Source organism: Meleagris gallopavo, chromosome 5 (genome assembly GCF_905368555.1).
Source record: "Meleagris gallopavo chromosome 5, MGAL_WU_HG_1.1, whole genome shotgun sequence".
NCBI lineage: Eukaryota > Metazoa > Chordata > Aves > Galliformes > Phasianidae > Meleagris > Meleagris gallopavo.
Genome location: NC_139408.1, coordinates 4,856,904 through 4,875,173, shown reverse-complemented (window position 1 = coordinate 4,875,173; position 18,270 = coordinate 4,856,904). Strand labels below are relative to the sequence as shown.

General features: G+C 48.4%; 1 protein-coding gene across 1 annotated transcript; it reads right to left on the bottom strand.

Moving 5' to 3' along the window:
* Nucleotides 1–4,233: 4,233 nt before the first annotated feature.
* Nucleotides 4,234–18,216, bottom strand: LOC100541297 (ras-related and estrogen-regulated growth inhibitor-like). Its single transcript, XM_010710871.4, has 4 exons — nucleotides 10,404–18,216; nucleotides 7,243–7,299; nucleotides 6,759–6,832; nucleotides 4,234–5,865 (listed from the first exon to the last, which is right to left on the bottom strand). Exons 1-4 carry the CDS (start codon nucleotides 10,498–10,500, stop codon nucleotides 5,380–5,382), a joined length of 714 nt encoding a protein of 237 aa, XP_010709173.1. The 5' UTR covers nucleotides 10,501–18,216; the 3' UTR covers nucleotides 4,234–5,379.
* Between the last annotated feature and the right edge of the window lie 54 nt (nucleotides 18,217–18,270).

Below are 18,270 nucleotides of genomic sequence, written 5' to 3'. Positions count from 1 at the left end.
AACTTTTCTTAAAAAGCAGCTTTCCCTCCACACCGCTCTGCTAGAGAATGTTTTGCCAAATTTGGGAACCCACAACCCCTCCTGTCCACAGAGACTTGGGCTGAACCCTCTCCCCACTCTCCCATCAGCATCCTTGGGGTAGAAGTGGTGATTTTGGGAAGTTTTCCCATCCATCCTAGGCTGTGAATGCCCATCCCTGGACATGCCCAAGTCCAGGTTGGATGGGATCTTGGACAGCATGATCTGGTGGATGGCAACCAGTCCACAACAGGAAGGGTGGCACTGGGTTATCCTCAAGATCCCAACCTAAGCAATTCAGTGATCCTATTCCAAACTTCAGTGCACTCCAGATCCCGCAGACAGCTCAATGCCCCACTTCTGTGTTTTCCTTTCTTAGCCCATCCCAAGCATTTTTCTCACACGGCCAAGAAAAATCACTTATCCTTGACTGCTTGCATGAGAAAAAAAATAAATAAATAAATAAATTTTGGGGCAGTTCAACTGGTTTCCATCCAGCCAACCCACCCTGCTGCATGATTTTATACGGCTTCCAGTCTCCTCCCCAAAACGGAGCCGCTTTTCCCCACTTTCACAGATTTAAAAAGGGGTTTGCACTTCCTCAGGGGGGACTGGCAGTGGGGCCAAGCACATGAAGCCATGCCCTGCTCATCCCATTGCTTGCCACCAAACGTACACAGACTCAAAGGCATGCAACAGTATGTGGCAATAGTAAGAAGACACCAAAACATTGCAAAACCACCCAATTTCTCTTTTCCTCTGGGGCTTTCCCAAGGCTCTGGTCGACAAGGGTCTTGAGGGGTTTGCAAACCCTTGGAGCATGGAGGGAACACCGCTCGCATGGCTACTGATGCCCATAGATTGCATACAGCATCTTTTTAAAAACCCTGTTGTTATGCTCCAGGCTGGAAAAACAAGAGAGAACTGCGGGACTCTGCCCATAGGGCCCAGGACCAGCCCTTAGCATCAATATTTTCACACAGCCCAAAGCTCCAAGTGATGACAGCCACAGCTTCCCAGCAGCACGCCCAGTCCACACTAGCGATGCTGGGTTATTCTTTTTATTGTTTTTCTTTAAAAATATAGAGAGAGAGAATTTGGGGCTTGCCAAGAACGATGGGAGAAGCAGAGCGTCTCCAGGACTTGGCTTCTCTCCCTGATGTTCCCTAGCAGGGGGAATACATCCCTCACTACTGGAGTGCCTACAACCCAAACTCTGCTTTTTTTAACCCCTCAGAAAAATTATACACAATGCATAGGGATGAGCACAAGAAAGATGCCCAAAGCTGGACTGTTCATCTATACTCATCCTCCTGTCCTCAGCTCAGTACCTATCATTTGCTGTATCCTAACCTGGCCAGAATGCCCCAAAAGTCAGACACAGGCAGGTGCAACCTGATTCTCTACACGGGTTTTTCCTTTTGCTTTTCTTTCCCTTGCAGTTCCCAGACTTTCCTTGCAGTGACAGCAAAAGCCTTCAGCTGCACTGAGCATCTCCCTGCCTTCGGAGAAAGTTAGCAGAGCTGATGAACAGTTTAAAGAGAATTAAGAAATGAAGGAAGCAAAAAGTTCGTCTGGTGGCTGAAAACCCCTAGCCTCAGCCCCAGATTTCCCCCCTGGAAAGCAGTCCTGAGTTTCCCTGAGCTCCCCAGCAACACAGCAGCTATTTATAATGGCAATAAACCAAGCAGCAGGACCCACATGGAGGATGTGGGCATATAAATAGCAGCAGCATTTGGAAACAACTGCTCTGGACTATTGTCTCACTTTTATTTTTAATTTATTTATTTTAACCCCTTTGCATTTTTTGCATTGGAGAGAAACCATCCCTATGTGGCACTCACCCTCCTGTACCTCAAACCACAGCACCCAAAACCCCCAAACCACAGCACTCAAAACCCCTAAATTGAGCCTCATAAAGCCTGGAAACTTGGAAAATCCCAATCTCGTGCAGCTCTGTCTGCTCTGAGCAGAAATCAAAGCAATCCTTTAGAGATGCTGCATTTATTCCAGGTACCTGAAGGGGCCACCACCAGCTTCACGCTCCCCATTATCTCTGGGATGCAGCTTGGAGATGCAGCGGCGCAACAAAATTCTTCTCCAAGTAAAGCCGTAGATACACTTCTCAAAGACCTCGAAAGAATAAATCCAAGCCTTCTGTTTATTTCATTTATTTAGCACAAGGTTGATGACAAAGAGTGAGAAGCAAAAGGAAAGAAAGCAGCTTCTCCACCGTGGGACCCCCTGTAGAAACCAGCCTTTCCATACTCGTGTAAGCACAGCTTCATCTTTCTGACCACAGCTCCTCACACAAGGAACACAATCAGAGGAGCAAGTACCATAAGGATCCAGGGTAGGGATAAAGAAACCCACCTCACTCAACCCAAGTGCAATGTAGGGTAATTAAATAAGATGTACCAATCGTTGCATCTTGCTTTTTCAGGAGGCATCCCAGAAAGCACAAAGGGAGCACTGCAGGACAGCCTGGGAGATGCTTTTGGTGAATGGGAGGGAAAGGAGCATTTAGAAAGAACGCTTTCATTTAATTCACCTCTTTTAAGCTTCCCAGAAATCTGGTAAGCAGATTTGCAGCCTATGCGCTCACAAAGTTGAATCGCTGCCCTGGAGATGCCTTTTGGGTGATTAGACCCAACTCTTCAGCTTCTGGCTGTGGGGCCCAGCCATCAGATTCCCATCCCTGCCCTGACATCAGGCTGGAAGGACTGACAGGACCCAGGTGCACTTGTCCCCAGAAAGCTGACATTTTCCAGCAGAGCAGGAAAGCATGGGATCATTTGCCCAGAGCGTCTGCATGAGACACCCCAGCTCCATTCATCCCTGTTTTCCCCCTTGTGTTATTAAACAGCCCTAAAGTCTGCCACTAATATGGCTTGAAGCCTTCTTCCCTGAGCCATAGATACACTCCAGAGTCTGCAGAACACGCTCCAAGGAAAGCAGAGACCTTCTTCTTCCTCCCATTACCCAAGCCTCTGCAAACGGATTTAGGATCTATAGGGCTGCCCTACTGAAACCTTCCCAAGAACATCTTCAACCCTCAGGTCCCCATGAAGGGGATCACCCCAAGGACCACCCTCCCAACACTGCACTCAAGTGGGAAACTCCTCCAAGACCGACCAGAATCTTCAGCAGGAGCTGATGGGGTGCTTATGAGGAGCCCCTCAAGGCTTCCAGCAATTAGCCCTAACAAGCCCCCACTGGCCTCTCTGAGAGCAGTTGAATAAATGAGGTTTCTTGCTAATTATAGCAGGCCAAACAGCCTCTTGGCCTTCACAAAGAGGCTGACTTGCAAGCAGTGAGTGCACTGAGGCTTTGGCCAAACACTCTGCTTGGATTCCTGGCAACGTAGTGATGCACTGGGGTCAGCTCAGGACAGCGATCCTTGCTGTGCTTTGCTCCCAGAGGAAGCACATGCATGCTGGCCCCTGCTTTCCACAAGCTGCCCCTCTCCTGCTCCTTGAGTAATTCATACTGAAAAATATGGATTTATGCTGTGCCTGGCTTTGAACACTGGCTCAGGGCAAGACTCAAGCATGTGCTCAGCATCCTGGCTGGGTTTGGGTGCAGACCCCATTGCTTCGGGTCAGTGAGTGACAAAAAATCCCAGTTCTTGCTTCCCCATAGCCAGCTTCCCCCAAGGCTGTAAGCCCCAAATTTTACGCTCAAGGTAGGCCGGTGTCTGGCCACAAACAGTTTCCAGAGGTGTTTCCCACTGCTGCTGCTTTGGAGATAATTCAGATGTTGTGAAGGAGCTATCCCAAACTATTCTTATTTCAGACCCTCAATGGAGTTCTTCTTCACCCCATGGGATGGATATGTGGCAGAAGCACGGAGGAAGGCAGAGCTGAGTTATACCACAGATGAGAAAGCTCTTGGTTAGGCACCAGCAACCACAGGAAGCATCTTTGGGGATGCATCAGGGGTGTCCATGTGGGCAGGAAAGGGATGGAGCATGAGCTATATCCTCAGGCTGTGAATCCTGGGTGTGCATCTCTGCCAGCTTCTTTCTTTTTGCACCATCAAAAGGGGAGCACACAAAAAAAGGTGGGGTGGAAGCAACAGGAGACACCGATCCCCAATTTAAAGGCTTATTCCCCACCCGTGCTCTCCCTAAAAGTGATATATCTTTTATCACGGTACAACAATCTCTTCCCCACTCCTGTGGGAACATCCAGGCAAGAGAGCATCACACACAGGTGCTAACTCGGCTTTTATTGGCACAGGGCACAGTGGCACACAGTTGCTTCTCAGAAGACACACAAGTGGCACGCCACACGTCTTCCAAAAAACTCACCTGGTGTGGCAAAGCAGAACTCTACATCTGAGAGGAAAGCCACAGAAGCAGCTTAGCAAGTGGACAGTCAATGGCACCGATGATGCAGCAGCAAAAAGATGCAAGCCTGGCTCCTTTCCTTGCCTTTGCTGCCCCATAACAAAGCCAATCTGAGCAAAAAAAAAACCACGCCAACTTATTCAGCTAAAGGGATAGGGCAGTTTTAACTGTCCCAGTTTTAATGCAGATAAGGGACTAAGAATCATTTGCACTTCCCTGTATCCACACCCACTGCTTGCACTCTGGGAGTCTCCAAGACACACACTGAGCTGAGTTCTAGGGCAAGGGCATGCATCAGGAATGACACTCTCCCAGGATGGAGTAGTGTGACCTTAGCCTAAGGTTGCAGGGCACAGCAGTGATGCCATCCAATTTGCTTCCCCTTAAAGGCTGGCAGCTCTGGAGATGACAAACAAGGGGCAGCCTCCGCAAACAGCCCTTTGCCCAGGCTTTTATTTACAGTGATGTTACAGGAGAGAACGCCAAGGAGCTTCAGATGTTAAAGAAAAATAGTTTTTGAGAAAAGCCAGGGATTAGCAGAATTTTTATCCTTACTGTAAACAGATCTCTGCTTTAAAACATGCCCTCACTGCCAACCCAGGACCATGAATAAGGGACAGGGACAGACCCAGCGAGTTCACTGTGGAAAGCAGAAATCCCATAGGGAGGTGTGGGTGCTGGATCTGATCCCCAGTGCAGCCAATTGGGACCCACAAGCATTGACACAACACATCTGAAGTCAACAGGAACAACCTTTGTTGCTGACTTCAAGCAGGAGGAGGAGGAGGATGGGTGGGACAGAGGAAGAGCATCCTTCCTGCAGACCCAAAGCCTGTTTGTAGCGACCAGGCTTTCAGAGGCTGCTGAACACTAATGCCACCTCTTAACATTCCCCTCCTGCTCTACACGCTACTCTTCAACGCCAAGTAAAGCAGCTCCTCACTACACAACAGGTGCCTCGGCAGCAGGAGGACCCATCCCTCAGTCATGTTCCTCTGCACCAGGGATGCTCACTCAGGGATGTAGTCCCTAAAAGAGTTAAAGCTGAGACTGCGGCCTGCTGAGTTCAAGGTGGAGCTGGCTTGCATCTTGGGGATCTTCTCCATCACTTTCGACACTGTCCTCCTCTTGAAGGAGCCTGGGGAAAAATGCCCCTGCCTCATGAGCTCTTGGTAGAGGGTACTGAACACTGCCACAGTCTCCTCATAGCTGTCCCGAGTGGAAATCTCATAGAAAGGAAGCTTCAAAGCTTTGGAAAGGTTTTCGCCATCTTGCGTGGACACCATCCTGTCAAACTGCAAGTCCTTCTTGTTGGCCACGATGACCACAGGCGGCTGCTCGCTCCCGCCGCTCCGCTTAGGGCTGGAGTGGATGTGGTTGATGAGGAAACACAACCGCATCACCTCGTCAAAGCTGCACCTGTCTGTCACCGAATAGACCACTGCAAAGCCATCGCCCCACTTGATCTTCTCCTCTATCTGCAGGGAGTCTTCCTCCTGGTGGGGCAGAGAAGTTGCCGTTAGTATGAGAAACCCCAACATCTTCTAAATACACACACTGCAACCCATAAAATCTCTCATGCGGACCCACCACCATTATTTCTGAGGGTCTTTTGATCTGGGCTCTCACACAGCATTGACTAGCGACCTCCCAGGAGAGGAGTCTGCTGGGCTGAGAGAAGTGATGGATACAGACTGCAATAGAACCACAGAGCCATAGAATCATAGACTCACCGAGGTGGGAAAAGACCTCCAAAATCATCCAGTCCGACCGTCCACCTGCTACCAACATTTCCCTACTAATCCATGTCCCTTAGTACCACATCTAAATGTTTCTGGAACATCACAGAGCCATAGAATATCCTAAATTGGAAGGAAAGGACCGTAGAGTCCAATTCCTGGCTCCACACAGGACCACTCAAACCCTAGGTCTGAGAGCAGTGTCCAAACACTCCTTAAGCTCCAGCAGTGGGGCCGTGACCACTATCCCACCATTAGGTGCCCCCTCAGCATCCTGTACTCTGGGCCCAACAAACTAAACAACTTCAGCTCCTTGTCCTCCAAACCCTTACCCATCTCCGTAGCCCTCCTATGGATGCTAACAGCTTTATATCCTTCTTACGTTGTGACATCCAAACCTGCACCCAGTGCTCAAGGTAGGGATGACACAGCTCAGACAGGCCTCTCATGTGTCTGCCATATCCACGGAGGGTATGGAAAGGCAGGGCTGGTGCAATTCACTGGCAATCCAGTGGATAAACTTTCCAAAACATTTTTTTTTCTGAAATAAACAACTCAGCTGTTATTTCAGACCTAACAGATTAAAGCTGGTGAAAGAGCAGTGATGGCCAAGTTCAATAATCCCAGGTCAGCCAGCTCTGTGAGCTCACCTGTCCGGCTGTATCGAGGATCTCAAAGTGCACCATCTCCCCGTCAATGACAGCCATGTGTCTGTAAATCATTTCTGGAGGAAGACAGACAGAGAAACACAGCAGTGAGAATCCCCAGGATTGCTTTCTATTTTATTTTAGTATGTGGCTAAACAAGCCTAGTTCCCTCAGCATTTCATCATAGGAAAGGTGCTCCAGCCTTCAAACATCTTACTGAGCTCAACTGAAAGAATAAGCAGCAGGCAGAAAGAAGTCCAAAGAAGAAAAACTTAATTCCCTTTTGTAGCGGAAAAAAAAATAGGTTTTGCCTTACGAAAACAATTGCACAAAAAAAAGAGAAAAAAAAAAAGAGATGCAAGGGATAGGGAGGTGCTACAATGGCTGTTGGCTCTGAGCACTGCTGGTCTGCTTGAGGTGAAACAAGGGAATATGGTGAGTTTGGGAGTGGAGAAGCATTAGAAGCAAGGAAAAGGACTTTGCCTACCTAGTGTTGGGTCATAGTCTCCAATGAATCTTCTGGTGATGAATCTGACAGTCAGTGCTATAAAGAAAAAAAAAAAAAAAAACCAGCAACAAATTCAGTTATAATCATCAGAGCAAAATACAGAGAAATATTGGTTGATGGAGGCAGTAGGGTTGGAGCAAAGACTGGCCCATATGGGAAGTGGGAGATAATATTACAGCAGCCACAATGCAAACCCAGCACTGCATCAGCTACCTTGGCAATGCTTCACATTCCTGTATCCCCCTGAATTAGTCCGATATCTAATTAACCCAAGCCCTGGGAACATGGATTTTGCATGCTCTTTGCAATCACTCACATCAAGGACCAAAGCTCAACGGAATGCTATGGGTAGAAAGTAGGGTCTTACTCAGCTCCACACACCAAACACCTCCACCACCCCAAAGCTGCCTGCTCATTCGGCAGTGTAAATGCCTTTCATGCCAATGAAACTCGGCAGAACAGGGATGGAAAGCAGCAACAGACCCCTGGGACTCTGCTAACTCAATCTCTCGCCTTGCCAGGAGCCCCTCTGCTGTCAGAAATGTCCCTTCTGGGCGTGTGGATGGGAAGCAAATCCTGCTTGGTGGCGGGGAGCAGAGAGCAAGCCAGTCATCGTAAACCTGTAACACACAGCTCCTTGTACATGTAGTTCATGGTCAGGGTTGATAAATTGCTTTTTCTGGCCCTGAATCCTGCAGAGATTTATGCATGTGCTGAGTTTTATGGTGGGTGAACACGAACTCAACGCGTAGGCAAGCTGTAGGGCCAGGCTCTCCCTCTATATCACCTCTGCTGATGCTATGACTTCCTGGATGGGTCTCATGAATCTCAGCCCTGTTTGTTTAACCTGACCCAGGCACGTTGCAAGGAGGAATAAAAGCCATTGGCAGCAAATCTGGCAAAATTCATCCGAACTCCCAAGTCGGAGTATCGTAGGGCACAGCAAACTGGGAGGGATGCGTGGAGAAATCCTAAGCAAGGTCTTCCATACAGCAGCAGTGTGCTGCAGCAAAACAAGCCCTGCAAAGGCAGCATGAGCAATTAAACCTCTCTTATCCGATTACCAGCTCTCCCTGCAAGACAGGGAGATGCGAAGCCCAAAATTACACTTAAATGGCTGGCTGAGGTCTGCTGATGCTGAAGGGCCATCCAAACATAGCATGGGCTTTCTCCTCACCCTTGTCACCTCTATCCATCAAGGCAGCTTGGATGGGGCAGAGCTCAGATCCGGTCCATGTGCCCCCAGCTGCAGGTGGACAAAGCAAACCAGTCAACGTTGCCTTTTGTGGGCAGAATCTTTGAAAATACACTGTTGGTACATTTTCTGGTGTGGGCAGAGAAGTGGTTTGAAGGCTGAAGGAGCAAGGCTGATGTGACGCTTTAGCACTTCAAGGAGGATATGATGGTAATGATTATGGACAGGAGCAAGAGGTGGCGAGAGAGGCAATGGGAGCGGAAAGTGAAATCGGTGGAAATGAGTAGGAATGGAGGGCAGGAAAAATAAAAAGCCCCAAGAGAGGCAGGACGAGGAGGCTGTGTGCCAGACGTCAGCACAGCAGGAGAAAAAAACGGAGCAAGGACAGCAAAGGGAGAATAAAACACACCAAACCCAGAATATGGCATTAAACTCTTCTGAAGGCAAGACGTTGATGTAAAGCTTGCAGCAAGCAGAACGGATGTGCTCCCACACCAAGGTGACGTTTGCTTTCTGCTGGGATAACCAAGGATCCCACAGGAGGTGTGCAGCAGCATCCTTCAAGTGGGACCCAAATGGTTGGGGGAAACTGAGGCACAGCAGTCCTGATTTCTAGGTAGCACCTGATCTCATGTCATTACGTTCAGCAGTCACTCAGTGCAGGAGAATGTGGCGTTGGACAGGCAGAGGAGCCAATTAAGTGAATTAAAAATTGTCTCAGGTGCAGGAACCCAGAAGCTGCCAGTCAGTCAAGATGAAGGCAGCAAGGCGCAAGTACATCCAAGCAGCCATATAAGGCATTATTTTTCTCTCCACCTTGAACATAAATGACCTCAGAGAGGGCCCTCTTTTGAGAGCCCCAGTGCAGATAAGGTTAATTTGGTCACTATCGATGATTAAGGGGATGCTGTGATGCATGACCACGCTGCGTTGCAGGCACCAGCCGGTCACCTCCACAGCCCCGTGCAGCCACATGCTGAGCATTTGTCTTGCTGCACAGTACACCCTCTCGCGAGCTTTACAGCATCAATCCATCTTCAGTTGGCACTCTGTAAGCAGAGCTTCCCTCTGAAGTTTACACTGGGATCAGCAGCAGAAGGCAGCAGACAGCTCAATGGGAGGGCTGCACTTCTAGCCTCCCACGGGTGATTTATGCTGGTTTTAATCTTGGAGCTACCAATGGGGTTCAACCATAGACCTGTATCTGAACTCAGCCCTCCTCAGCGGGTTGGGACACAAGGATGGAAATGCCTGAGCTGCTGCAACACCTTCCCATGAGGGCAGAACTTTGAGAAACTTGCTCTGGAGAGCAGAGAACTGCTCCCATCTGGGCTCATCCAGGTGAATGCAGCAGAGGTGGGTGAGAAAATTGTGCTTTTACTTCCACACAGAGAGCACCAGGCCTGGGGAGTCCTTCGTTAGGCATTTCACTTTAATATTCCCTTTGATTTCTGGAGCTGCAAGTTCCTGATCTTTAAGCAAGATCTCAGCATTACTCCCTTCAGGGCAAGAGGGGGAAATTGTGATTTTTTTTTGATAACACGAGGAAAGAGGAAAGCAAGAGGCCGGCCGGTTACTGTATATGGAAACGCAGCTCGGACAGCCCCGACAGCTGGCAGTGAGCCCAGCGGAGGTGCCACCACTGCACAGTTTTAGAGGTTGTGCCTTGGCAGGGTGGAAAACCTGCTCCCAAGGACACGGCAGCCCCAATGTCATCTCCAGAGCTGGTTGGGGCAGCCGTGCTCCGGCAGCCCTGAGTGCTGCAAAGAGAACTGCCAGCCCCGGGTGGGTGAAGGGCTGCCCTAAATCCTCGCAATGGGGGAGCAGGGCAAAGCGCAGGGAGGAAGGAAAACCAAACCTACGCTTCGAAGGGAGGCAATTCTGGAGGAATTCACTCCCCATCCCGCCCCAGTCCCTACAGGGGACCCCCTTCCCCCGGTCCTACCTGTCTTGCCCACGGCGCCTTGCCCCAGCACGACGAGCCGCAGGGTTCGGGCTGGGCTCAGGCTGACGGAGCGCCGCAGGGGTCGCGGGAAGCTCATTCCGGGGCCGGGGCTCCGTTCCTCGGAGCTCCGCGATCCGTCCCTCGCAGCAAAGCGCTCAGCAGCTCGGAGCTACGCGCTCCGCCGGCTCCGCCCCAGGGGCCGGGCAGGGCTGGGTGCGGGCGGGCTGGGGGATGCTCACCTCCTCCTCCTCGCCCCCAGTTAACGATCAACTCCCGTTTGCTAGGCTTGTGGGTAAGCAGGAGGGAAAAGCTCCGCAGCATCTCGGCCACCTTCAGCAAACTCCAGGATGCCGCTTGAATGGGCGGCACAGGTGACAGCAGCGCTAAAACTCCAGAACAGACACGAGAAGGAGTGTGGAGCAGTCAAACGTCCACCCTAGGGCTCCAGCCTCCCTTCCAAAGGCCTTCCTCATCCCTCACATGGGCCGCTCTTTGCCTGATAAAATCTGGTGAGTTCGCCTGCAGTGGAACCACGTCACATGCGTTGTCTTACCCAGCACTCAAGGTAACCCAAAACTCGATATTTACATGCATGGTGAAGCTGAACAGCACTGGTGCATGCACAGCACTCAAGAGTTGTGTTCTGATTTTCAGCATGGAGAAGGGTTTCCTAAAGATTGCTACCAATGACAGAAGAGTGGGAGCCATTGAAGCTCTCATCGGGAAGAGGGCACTGGTAAAACAAGGGAAATGAGCAAGCGGAGATACAAAACACTGAGGTGATAATTGCTTCTATGGCTTCTACATGGTGCTTCTGCCCTGCAACCTCTAAGCCCAGCACCATTTCCTCTGCATTATGCTGCTCTTACCAAGACGAGCTGGCACGTGCTTCCCTGCATCAGTCTGTGCTCCAGCACTACTCCAATGCTCACAGGAACCACATTTGCAGCCTGACTCCATCTGGAGCCCAGAAGACATCAGCAAGAGTTCCAAACCTCAGATTTCAGGACAAAAACCCAGCTGTAGAGGGGGGTGTCATGAAGAAGTAGTTTCCCTTGTGTCCCTCTCCTATTTTTAGTCCCATTTCCTAAGGAAATGATTTGTGTGCAGTCAAATCCTGTCTTGCTTGGCCCTGTTCAGTTTTTGAGTATGTTGGCTGATTTCAGCCAAATCTGACAGTGTCTGTGGGTAAATTCTGTGTATATTTTTCTGTGCATTCATCCCAACTGCATCCAGGAGCCACCTCACCCATAGCAGGTGCTTAGAACTCATCCCTGCTTCTAGCAAGAGACAACAGCTTATCCGCTTCTTGCTGTGCTTAAGCTGAGCTGTAGTGCTGCTATGCGTGAGGTGTGCTGGGCCTCAGTTCTTGCTTCCCCAGCAGTGACTCCTTATAGCTTCACCAAGGGAAAGTGCTCTTCATTCATCTGTGTACATCCTTCTCGGGGTGTAACAACAGAAAAATTACACCATAGCCCTGATGATGCATATTAATATCCAGGCACGAAGCCCGTAAGAGGAGACTCTCCCAGATTTTTTTTTTCCCTTTTTCTCAACAATTGGGATCAGTGAGCTTTCGTCAGCTGCATTGCAACACACTGCTGCAGCATTTCATAGAGACAGTCCTGGGTTTGTTCTGGCTTCAGCTCTCCAACCCGCAACAAATTTGGGGCTCTTATCGCACCTCCATGTTGTGGTGGGACCAAAGCTGAACCTCAGCACTGCATCCAGCCAAAATGGCCAGAGAACACCGGGTAGAAGAAGATCTGTTCCAATGATCTCCTTTACTTCTTTAGCCTTTAAGACAGAATTCAGCGGAGTCCAGGCAACGCTATTTGTATACTCTTGAATTCTTTAGGAAAAAGTTGGCTCAGGCCCTGGAGCTGTCACATTTACATACCTGACAGTGCATTTGGGGATATTGGAAAGCCATGCTGGAAGGCCATGCCTTCCCAAACACGCACTGAGAGGCGGCACATACATGGGCCCACGTCTGCTGGAGACCTTTGAAATGGATCATGACGGAAACACAGCATTATCACTTGCAATCGCTGAACCAAGCACCTGTGGCAGAGCCAGATGAAGGTAGGTGGGAGTGATATTGCTTTCTGCTGAAATATTTGTGGCCAGGCTTCTCCATACTTGCAGGTTATTTATTTATTTATTTTTAAGATGCTGAGTTTGCACTGGGAAAGAGGCCAAATTCACTCATGAATCATGTCCCTGCAAACCAAAATCCAGCAGAAGTAAAACATCGTCCTAAAGCAGACACAGAATGAAATCACCTCAAGCCCCAGAGCATGGAATTCCCATAGCATGGTCCAAACAAAATCCCTGCCGGATCATTGGCTATTTTGAGAAAAAAAAAAAAAAAAAAACTGAACTTTGCTGGCTTGGAAAGTAGCAGCGTGTTTTTATTTAGGAGAGAAAGATAAAGTGGAAGCTAGCCCCTTTCTGGTCTGTTAAATGATTTTAAGGTGCAGGAGACCAGAAGATCCACGCTGAAAACAACCATGTCAAGCTGACTTCAAAGCCAGCACCTTCTTTTTAAAACTAACAAAGGTGTTGTAAAGTTTCAGTCCCAATAGCAGTTAGTTCATCTCCTAAGCACCCACCCAAAGGGCTCAAACCCCATGTTGCCAGCTCACGTCTTACCTGTAATTGTCTCTCATTAATGACTGTACAAACATTACTCCCTCAGAGACAGTAATCACGCAGCAAGCCTTGCTACTAGCATGCCTCCCGAGAGTTAACATTGGACGGGGCCATCAGGGAATGCTCTCCAAGAATATAACAAAAGCAACACTGTCAATAAACATATTTTTAGTTGCTATAGCAAAGACAGCACGCAATTAAAAGTGCTTTCAGACTTCAGGGAGCGCTGAGGCCGCTCCTTTCTCAACAGTGTTGCAGGCTCCTACCGAAATCAAAACCTGACTGGTTCAGCTGTGCAAACTGTATCACCAGCCAGGCAGAGACAATACAAAACAAGGACACGGATCCCAATTGCTTCTCCCACGTTCTATAAATAGGGAGAGAGGAAATAGATGAAAGGCACCTAGCCCCTGTGCTCGCTTGCATCCAGGCTTGCTGTCTGATTTCTCCATAATGGCTTTGCATTGGCCTGGACCTGGTGGTGAAGCATCTCTTTTCTTAATAGAAAGGGCTATTTCTTTGGTCACAAAAGAAGAAAGAAAGCATCTAGTGCAAGAGAAATCAAACCAACACGGCTTCCCAGTGCTACATTCTGTCTGCTGCTGATTTCTAACCACTGAGGCGTACTGCAATGTGCAGCCAAAATGTGTCCGGATCATGCTGAGAAAATAAATCTGGCTGCACACGTAAGTTCAAAGATGCCTTTGCAGAGCTGACAGAGGAAGTAAAGGAGAAAGAAAAACACAAAAAAAAACCCACCAAGGGGGCATATTAACAGCATTTCCCTTCCACCCTGAAGGCCTGAATGAGATATCTTGAGAACTTCTTAAGCCGCTTTGCCACTTTGCCAGGATGAATGCCTGCGGCCTGTGCAACGGTACAGGCTGCTGAGTGTTAAGCAGGCAAGTATCATAACTAAGATGTTAAGTCCCTTGGGTCCCAAAGACAGAGTTCAGGGCACTTCCGTTTCTCTGCAGAAGCTGGCCATCAGAAAGAAAGGCTGCTGCTGCTCCCCACATCCATCGCACTTCATTATGCTGCGCACATAATGGATCCTCACAACAGGAAGGCTTCACGCTGTGAGGAATGGCTCTGCTTGTGAAGCTTATTTTAGAGCACAGAACAACTTGCCAAGGGATGGAAGAGGAACCCCATCATGTAGGTAATTGAAAGCTCATCCAGACGGAGCTCTGAGACACGCTGTAGAAAGCCATCCTGTAGGATGGCCAGTGTGGGCTGTTTCCACTTCAATCCCAATGAGAATCCGTTTCTTCATAGAATCATAGAATTGTTTGTGTTGGAAGGGACCCTTAAAGGTCATCTAATTCAGCTCCCTGCAATGACCAGGGACACCTACATCTCGATCAGGTGCTCAGAGCCTGATCCAGTCTGAACTTGGGTGTCTCCAGGGATGGGACATCCATCACCTCTCTGGGCAACCTGTGTCCAGTGGTTCACCACCCTTACTGTAAAAAGTTTCTTCCTTACATCCGGTTTATATCTCCTCTCTTTTAGATTGAAACCGTTTCCCCTTGTCCTACCATAACAGGCTGCTTAAGAGCCTGTCCCCTTTCTTTCCTACACCCTCCTTTTGATATCAAAAGATTGCTACCAGGTCTTCAGGATGTGAAGCCCAAAAACAAGCACCTTGATGCTGCAGATTTGGCATCTGAGCCACTGTGACCATCACATTCCATTGGAAGGGAAGAAGAGTACATGCCATTTAAATTACTGAAACTTCCAAAATCTTGAAAACATCTGTCTGAAGGGAGAAAAAAAAATGAATTAAGGTGCCACAGTCCATAGCGCTTAAGAGGGTGAGGGATGAATCAAGATCTGGGACTGACATTCAGTCAGGCCATAGCTCGTTGATCCCTTTTCACCAGCACATAACACGCTGCCATGGCTCACGCTCAATTAGTGCTTGGCTGAACACTTCCCCTAGCTCTTTTGGAAAGATAACAGGGGAACAAGGGGTGCCCAGCGGGGGTTGTGCAGTTCAGCTGGGATCCAGTAACACCCGGGCATTTATATCCCAAAAAAAGAGAATACGAGAGCAGCACGAGGCTGAAGCAGAGCTGGCAGAGAAGTAATGGCACTTACCAATGCCTCTTTTTGAGCAAATCTCTCGGCAGCCACGCTGGTAAGAAAACAAGGCTTCCTTAGAGTGGTAAAATGTCAGCATTGCAAAGCCTGTTGTCCTTCTGCTGGGGTATGAAGAGAGTCCTATCAGCATTCTTCGAAAGCACAAGAGGGAAAGCAGAACAGCCGGCGGCTTTGTGGCCAGTGGGCAGGGAGCAGGCACTGGAATTCAGCTCTGATTCAGAGCAGACAGATGCCCTCCGCACTCTGGGCAGTGAATTCTTATTTACACAAAGTCAAACAGCACCATGGGGAGAATGGAGGGAGGCAAACTCAGGAGCTTTGCTTTAGAGAGGCTGGATGGCAGGAACTTGGGTCTGGATCTCATCTAAGCCACGCAGATGCCTAATTGTTGGAGACTGGGCAAAGCAGCTCTCAAATTCCACCCTGATCTGACGTGCTATCCAAAAAGATGTTTTGTCCTAGCAGATAAATTTCCACAATGAATCAGTGCTGCCTGTTTTGTTGAAGAATTCCTGCCCTTGCTCAAACTATTAGAGTGTGGCAAAGCACACGAAGCAGCCAAAAAAGAAAATCTCAAGTGGCCACCCACAGCACATGAAGTCAAGGAGACTTGCAGCTTCACTCCAGAGAGCCACGGATTTCTGCTTTCATTTGGTGTGTAAGGAGCTTTAACTTCCTCCAAAGAAAACGTCAGCAGTAGCCCCATTATGTCTCAGTCTGAATGCACCATATTCAATAAAATCTGAATATTTTCCTCTCATTTCCTGGTTTCTGATTGAATTCTTGATATTTACTGAAAAAGGCACTGAACCCAGCACAAAGCCACCCTAATTTCTCATATCTTTTCTGGATTAGAATCACTTTTCCCAAGGGTTTTTTTTGTTTGTTTGTTTTTTTAAGAGGGGGCCCATGGGTTGAAAATATTTAATTTTTCTTTTGAATAAACCCTCAGCTCCTTCTTCCAGCTTCTGAGCCATGAAATCTCTCGTGATTTTCAAGTGTTTCTCTGCAACCAGGATAGCTAGAAATTTCCCCTGGAAGCCATGCTATTTCTTAGCCCCGGCACTCACAGACCTTGAGAAACACATGGGAATTGTGACGTTCCCAGTCAAATTGCTTCAGCTGGCAATGCTGTTTCCGCTGTGGGCTCTGAACAGCCTGTAACTGGAATGCAGTCCCTGCAAAGACTGTGGTAGCACACTCTTCATGCCAGCCCGCTGGCACCACATATTGCAATTAATTGCTACTGCAGGGATCTGTGGCCCCAGCAAGGAACTAAAGCCGCCTTTGGGAGGAGTGGAAGAGGTAGCAGTGCCAGAAGAAGACGGTTTTCAAAGAAGTCCCCCCTTTACTTCCATCTGTAAGAGCTTGGAAAAGAAGATGCGAGATGAAATGACCAAAGCAGGTTACCATAGAACAGAATCATGGAATAGTATGAGTTGAAAGGAACACATAAGGAACACTGAGTCCAACTCCTAGCTCCGCACAGGACCGCCCAAAAATCAGACTGTATGACTGACTTGAATTACAGCAGCCTGGGGCTGTGCACACTGCCCTGAGGTGACTGTTCCAACAGCCAACGTGAACCTCTTCTGTAGAAAGGTCCCTGCCTCTGTATTCTCCTAGTAGCGTAAAATCTAGGCACCCAACCCCCATGTACAGTCAGAGAAGGAACAGCTTCTCCCAAAGGCTGTCCATGCCAAACTATCCAAAGCAAAGGAGAGACAAGTAAGCCCCTAGAGATGACCACTCTCTTTGGTGACTAGAGAACTGGCTTAACCCAAGCACGCCCTCAAGCTGAAGTAAGGCAAGATGAAAGCAGCCTGTACTACAAAACTTGATGCTTATAGCATATCAAATGATCTCCTGCAAGCTTATAGTTACTTATAAGACAGGACAAGACCCAGATATACTTATGTTCATAACCAGCATTTCCTCCATGCAGAGAGTAGGGCAACCTTAGCTTTAGGAAGGAATCGCATTGAAGGCGCATAAGAACACCCATATTTGGATGTCCTGACTCATTAGAAGCAAGGAATTCCCTACAGAAGTGGCAAGGTGAACAGAGTCCACTTGTGATTTCTCAAGGTAGCTGTAGGGAATCTGACAGCTACCCCAAGAGCCTACTGAAAGCTGCAGGAAACTCTTCCTAGTTGTCATCAGTGTCCAGAAACAAATGCAATCCTTTGCTGAACGCACCTTTGCCATATTCAATGGCCTTGCACATGCTGCTCAGTGATACTGCTTGATTTGCAGACAAAGTGAAGAGAGAAAAATACCAAGACCAGAGATCAAAAAAATTGCTTATGGAATAGGTATGAAATCACTCCTAAGCCACTGGCATCTGTTATTTTGATGGTAAGATACACACACAATTTACTGCTATGCAATAGTTTGGCTCACCTTTAAGAGGAAAATTTCCCAGCTGCATCTTCTGTTGTTAATGTTTAAGGAGGATTTTCACATCTTAATACAATTTAGGAGAAGATTTGGGATCCTGCAGTACCCTCCTACCCCACACTCTTCAGCACCATGATTACTGTGGGCCACAAAGCACCACAGAATATTCCCAGAAGCCACACAGTGCCAAGATTGTATTAACAGATGATCAAGAGCTTGGTAAGGAGAGGAACAAACAAAAATAAATAAATAAATAGCACTTAACACTCTTAAAAAACATCTTGCCTATCTGCAATCTATGAAGAGCACTGAGTGTTTCCAGAGGAGAAATAAGCTCACCCAAACATGCATGCCTCTCTGCTAGCCTTAAGTGCACCCACAGTTCCAGGGTAGGGAAACTTGCAAGGACATGACTAACTAAGGCAAGTAGTAGGCTCTTTAAATCGACCAACTGTACACTTAGGTCCTGCCCTCCAGGCTCAGAGACCCATCTGTGGGACTAGGGAGTTGATGGCCCTCTTCTACAACCAGTAGAAGTCTCAGTTATTTTTAATCAGCTGAGACACTGATAAACAAAAGCACTCAGAGAAGTGTGCAGCCAAAGGTAAACGCTGTTGGCATGAAACGGCTTGTCAGCTAGCAACACAGCTGGGGTTGTTTAAGGCATTGAACAAGTAAACACCATCAATGCTGAAATAACAATTTG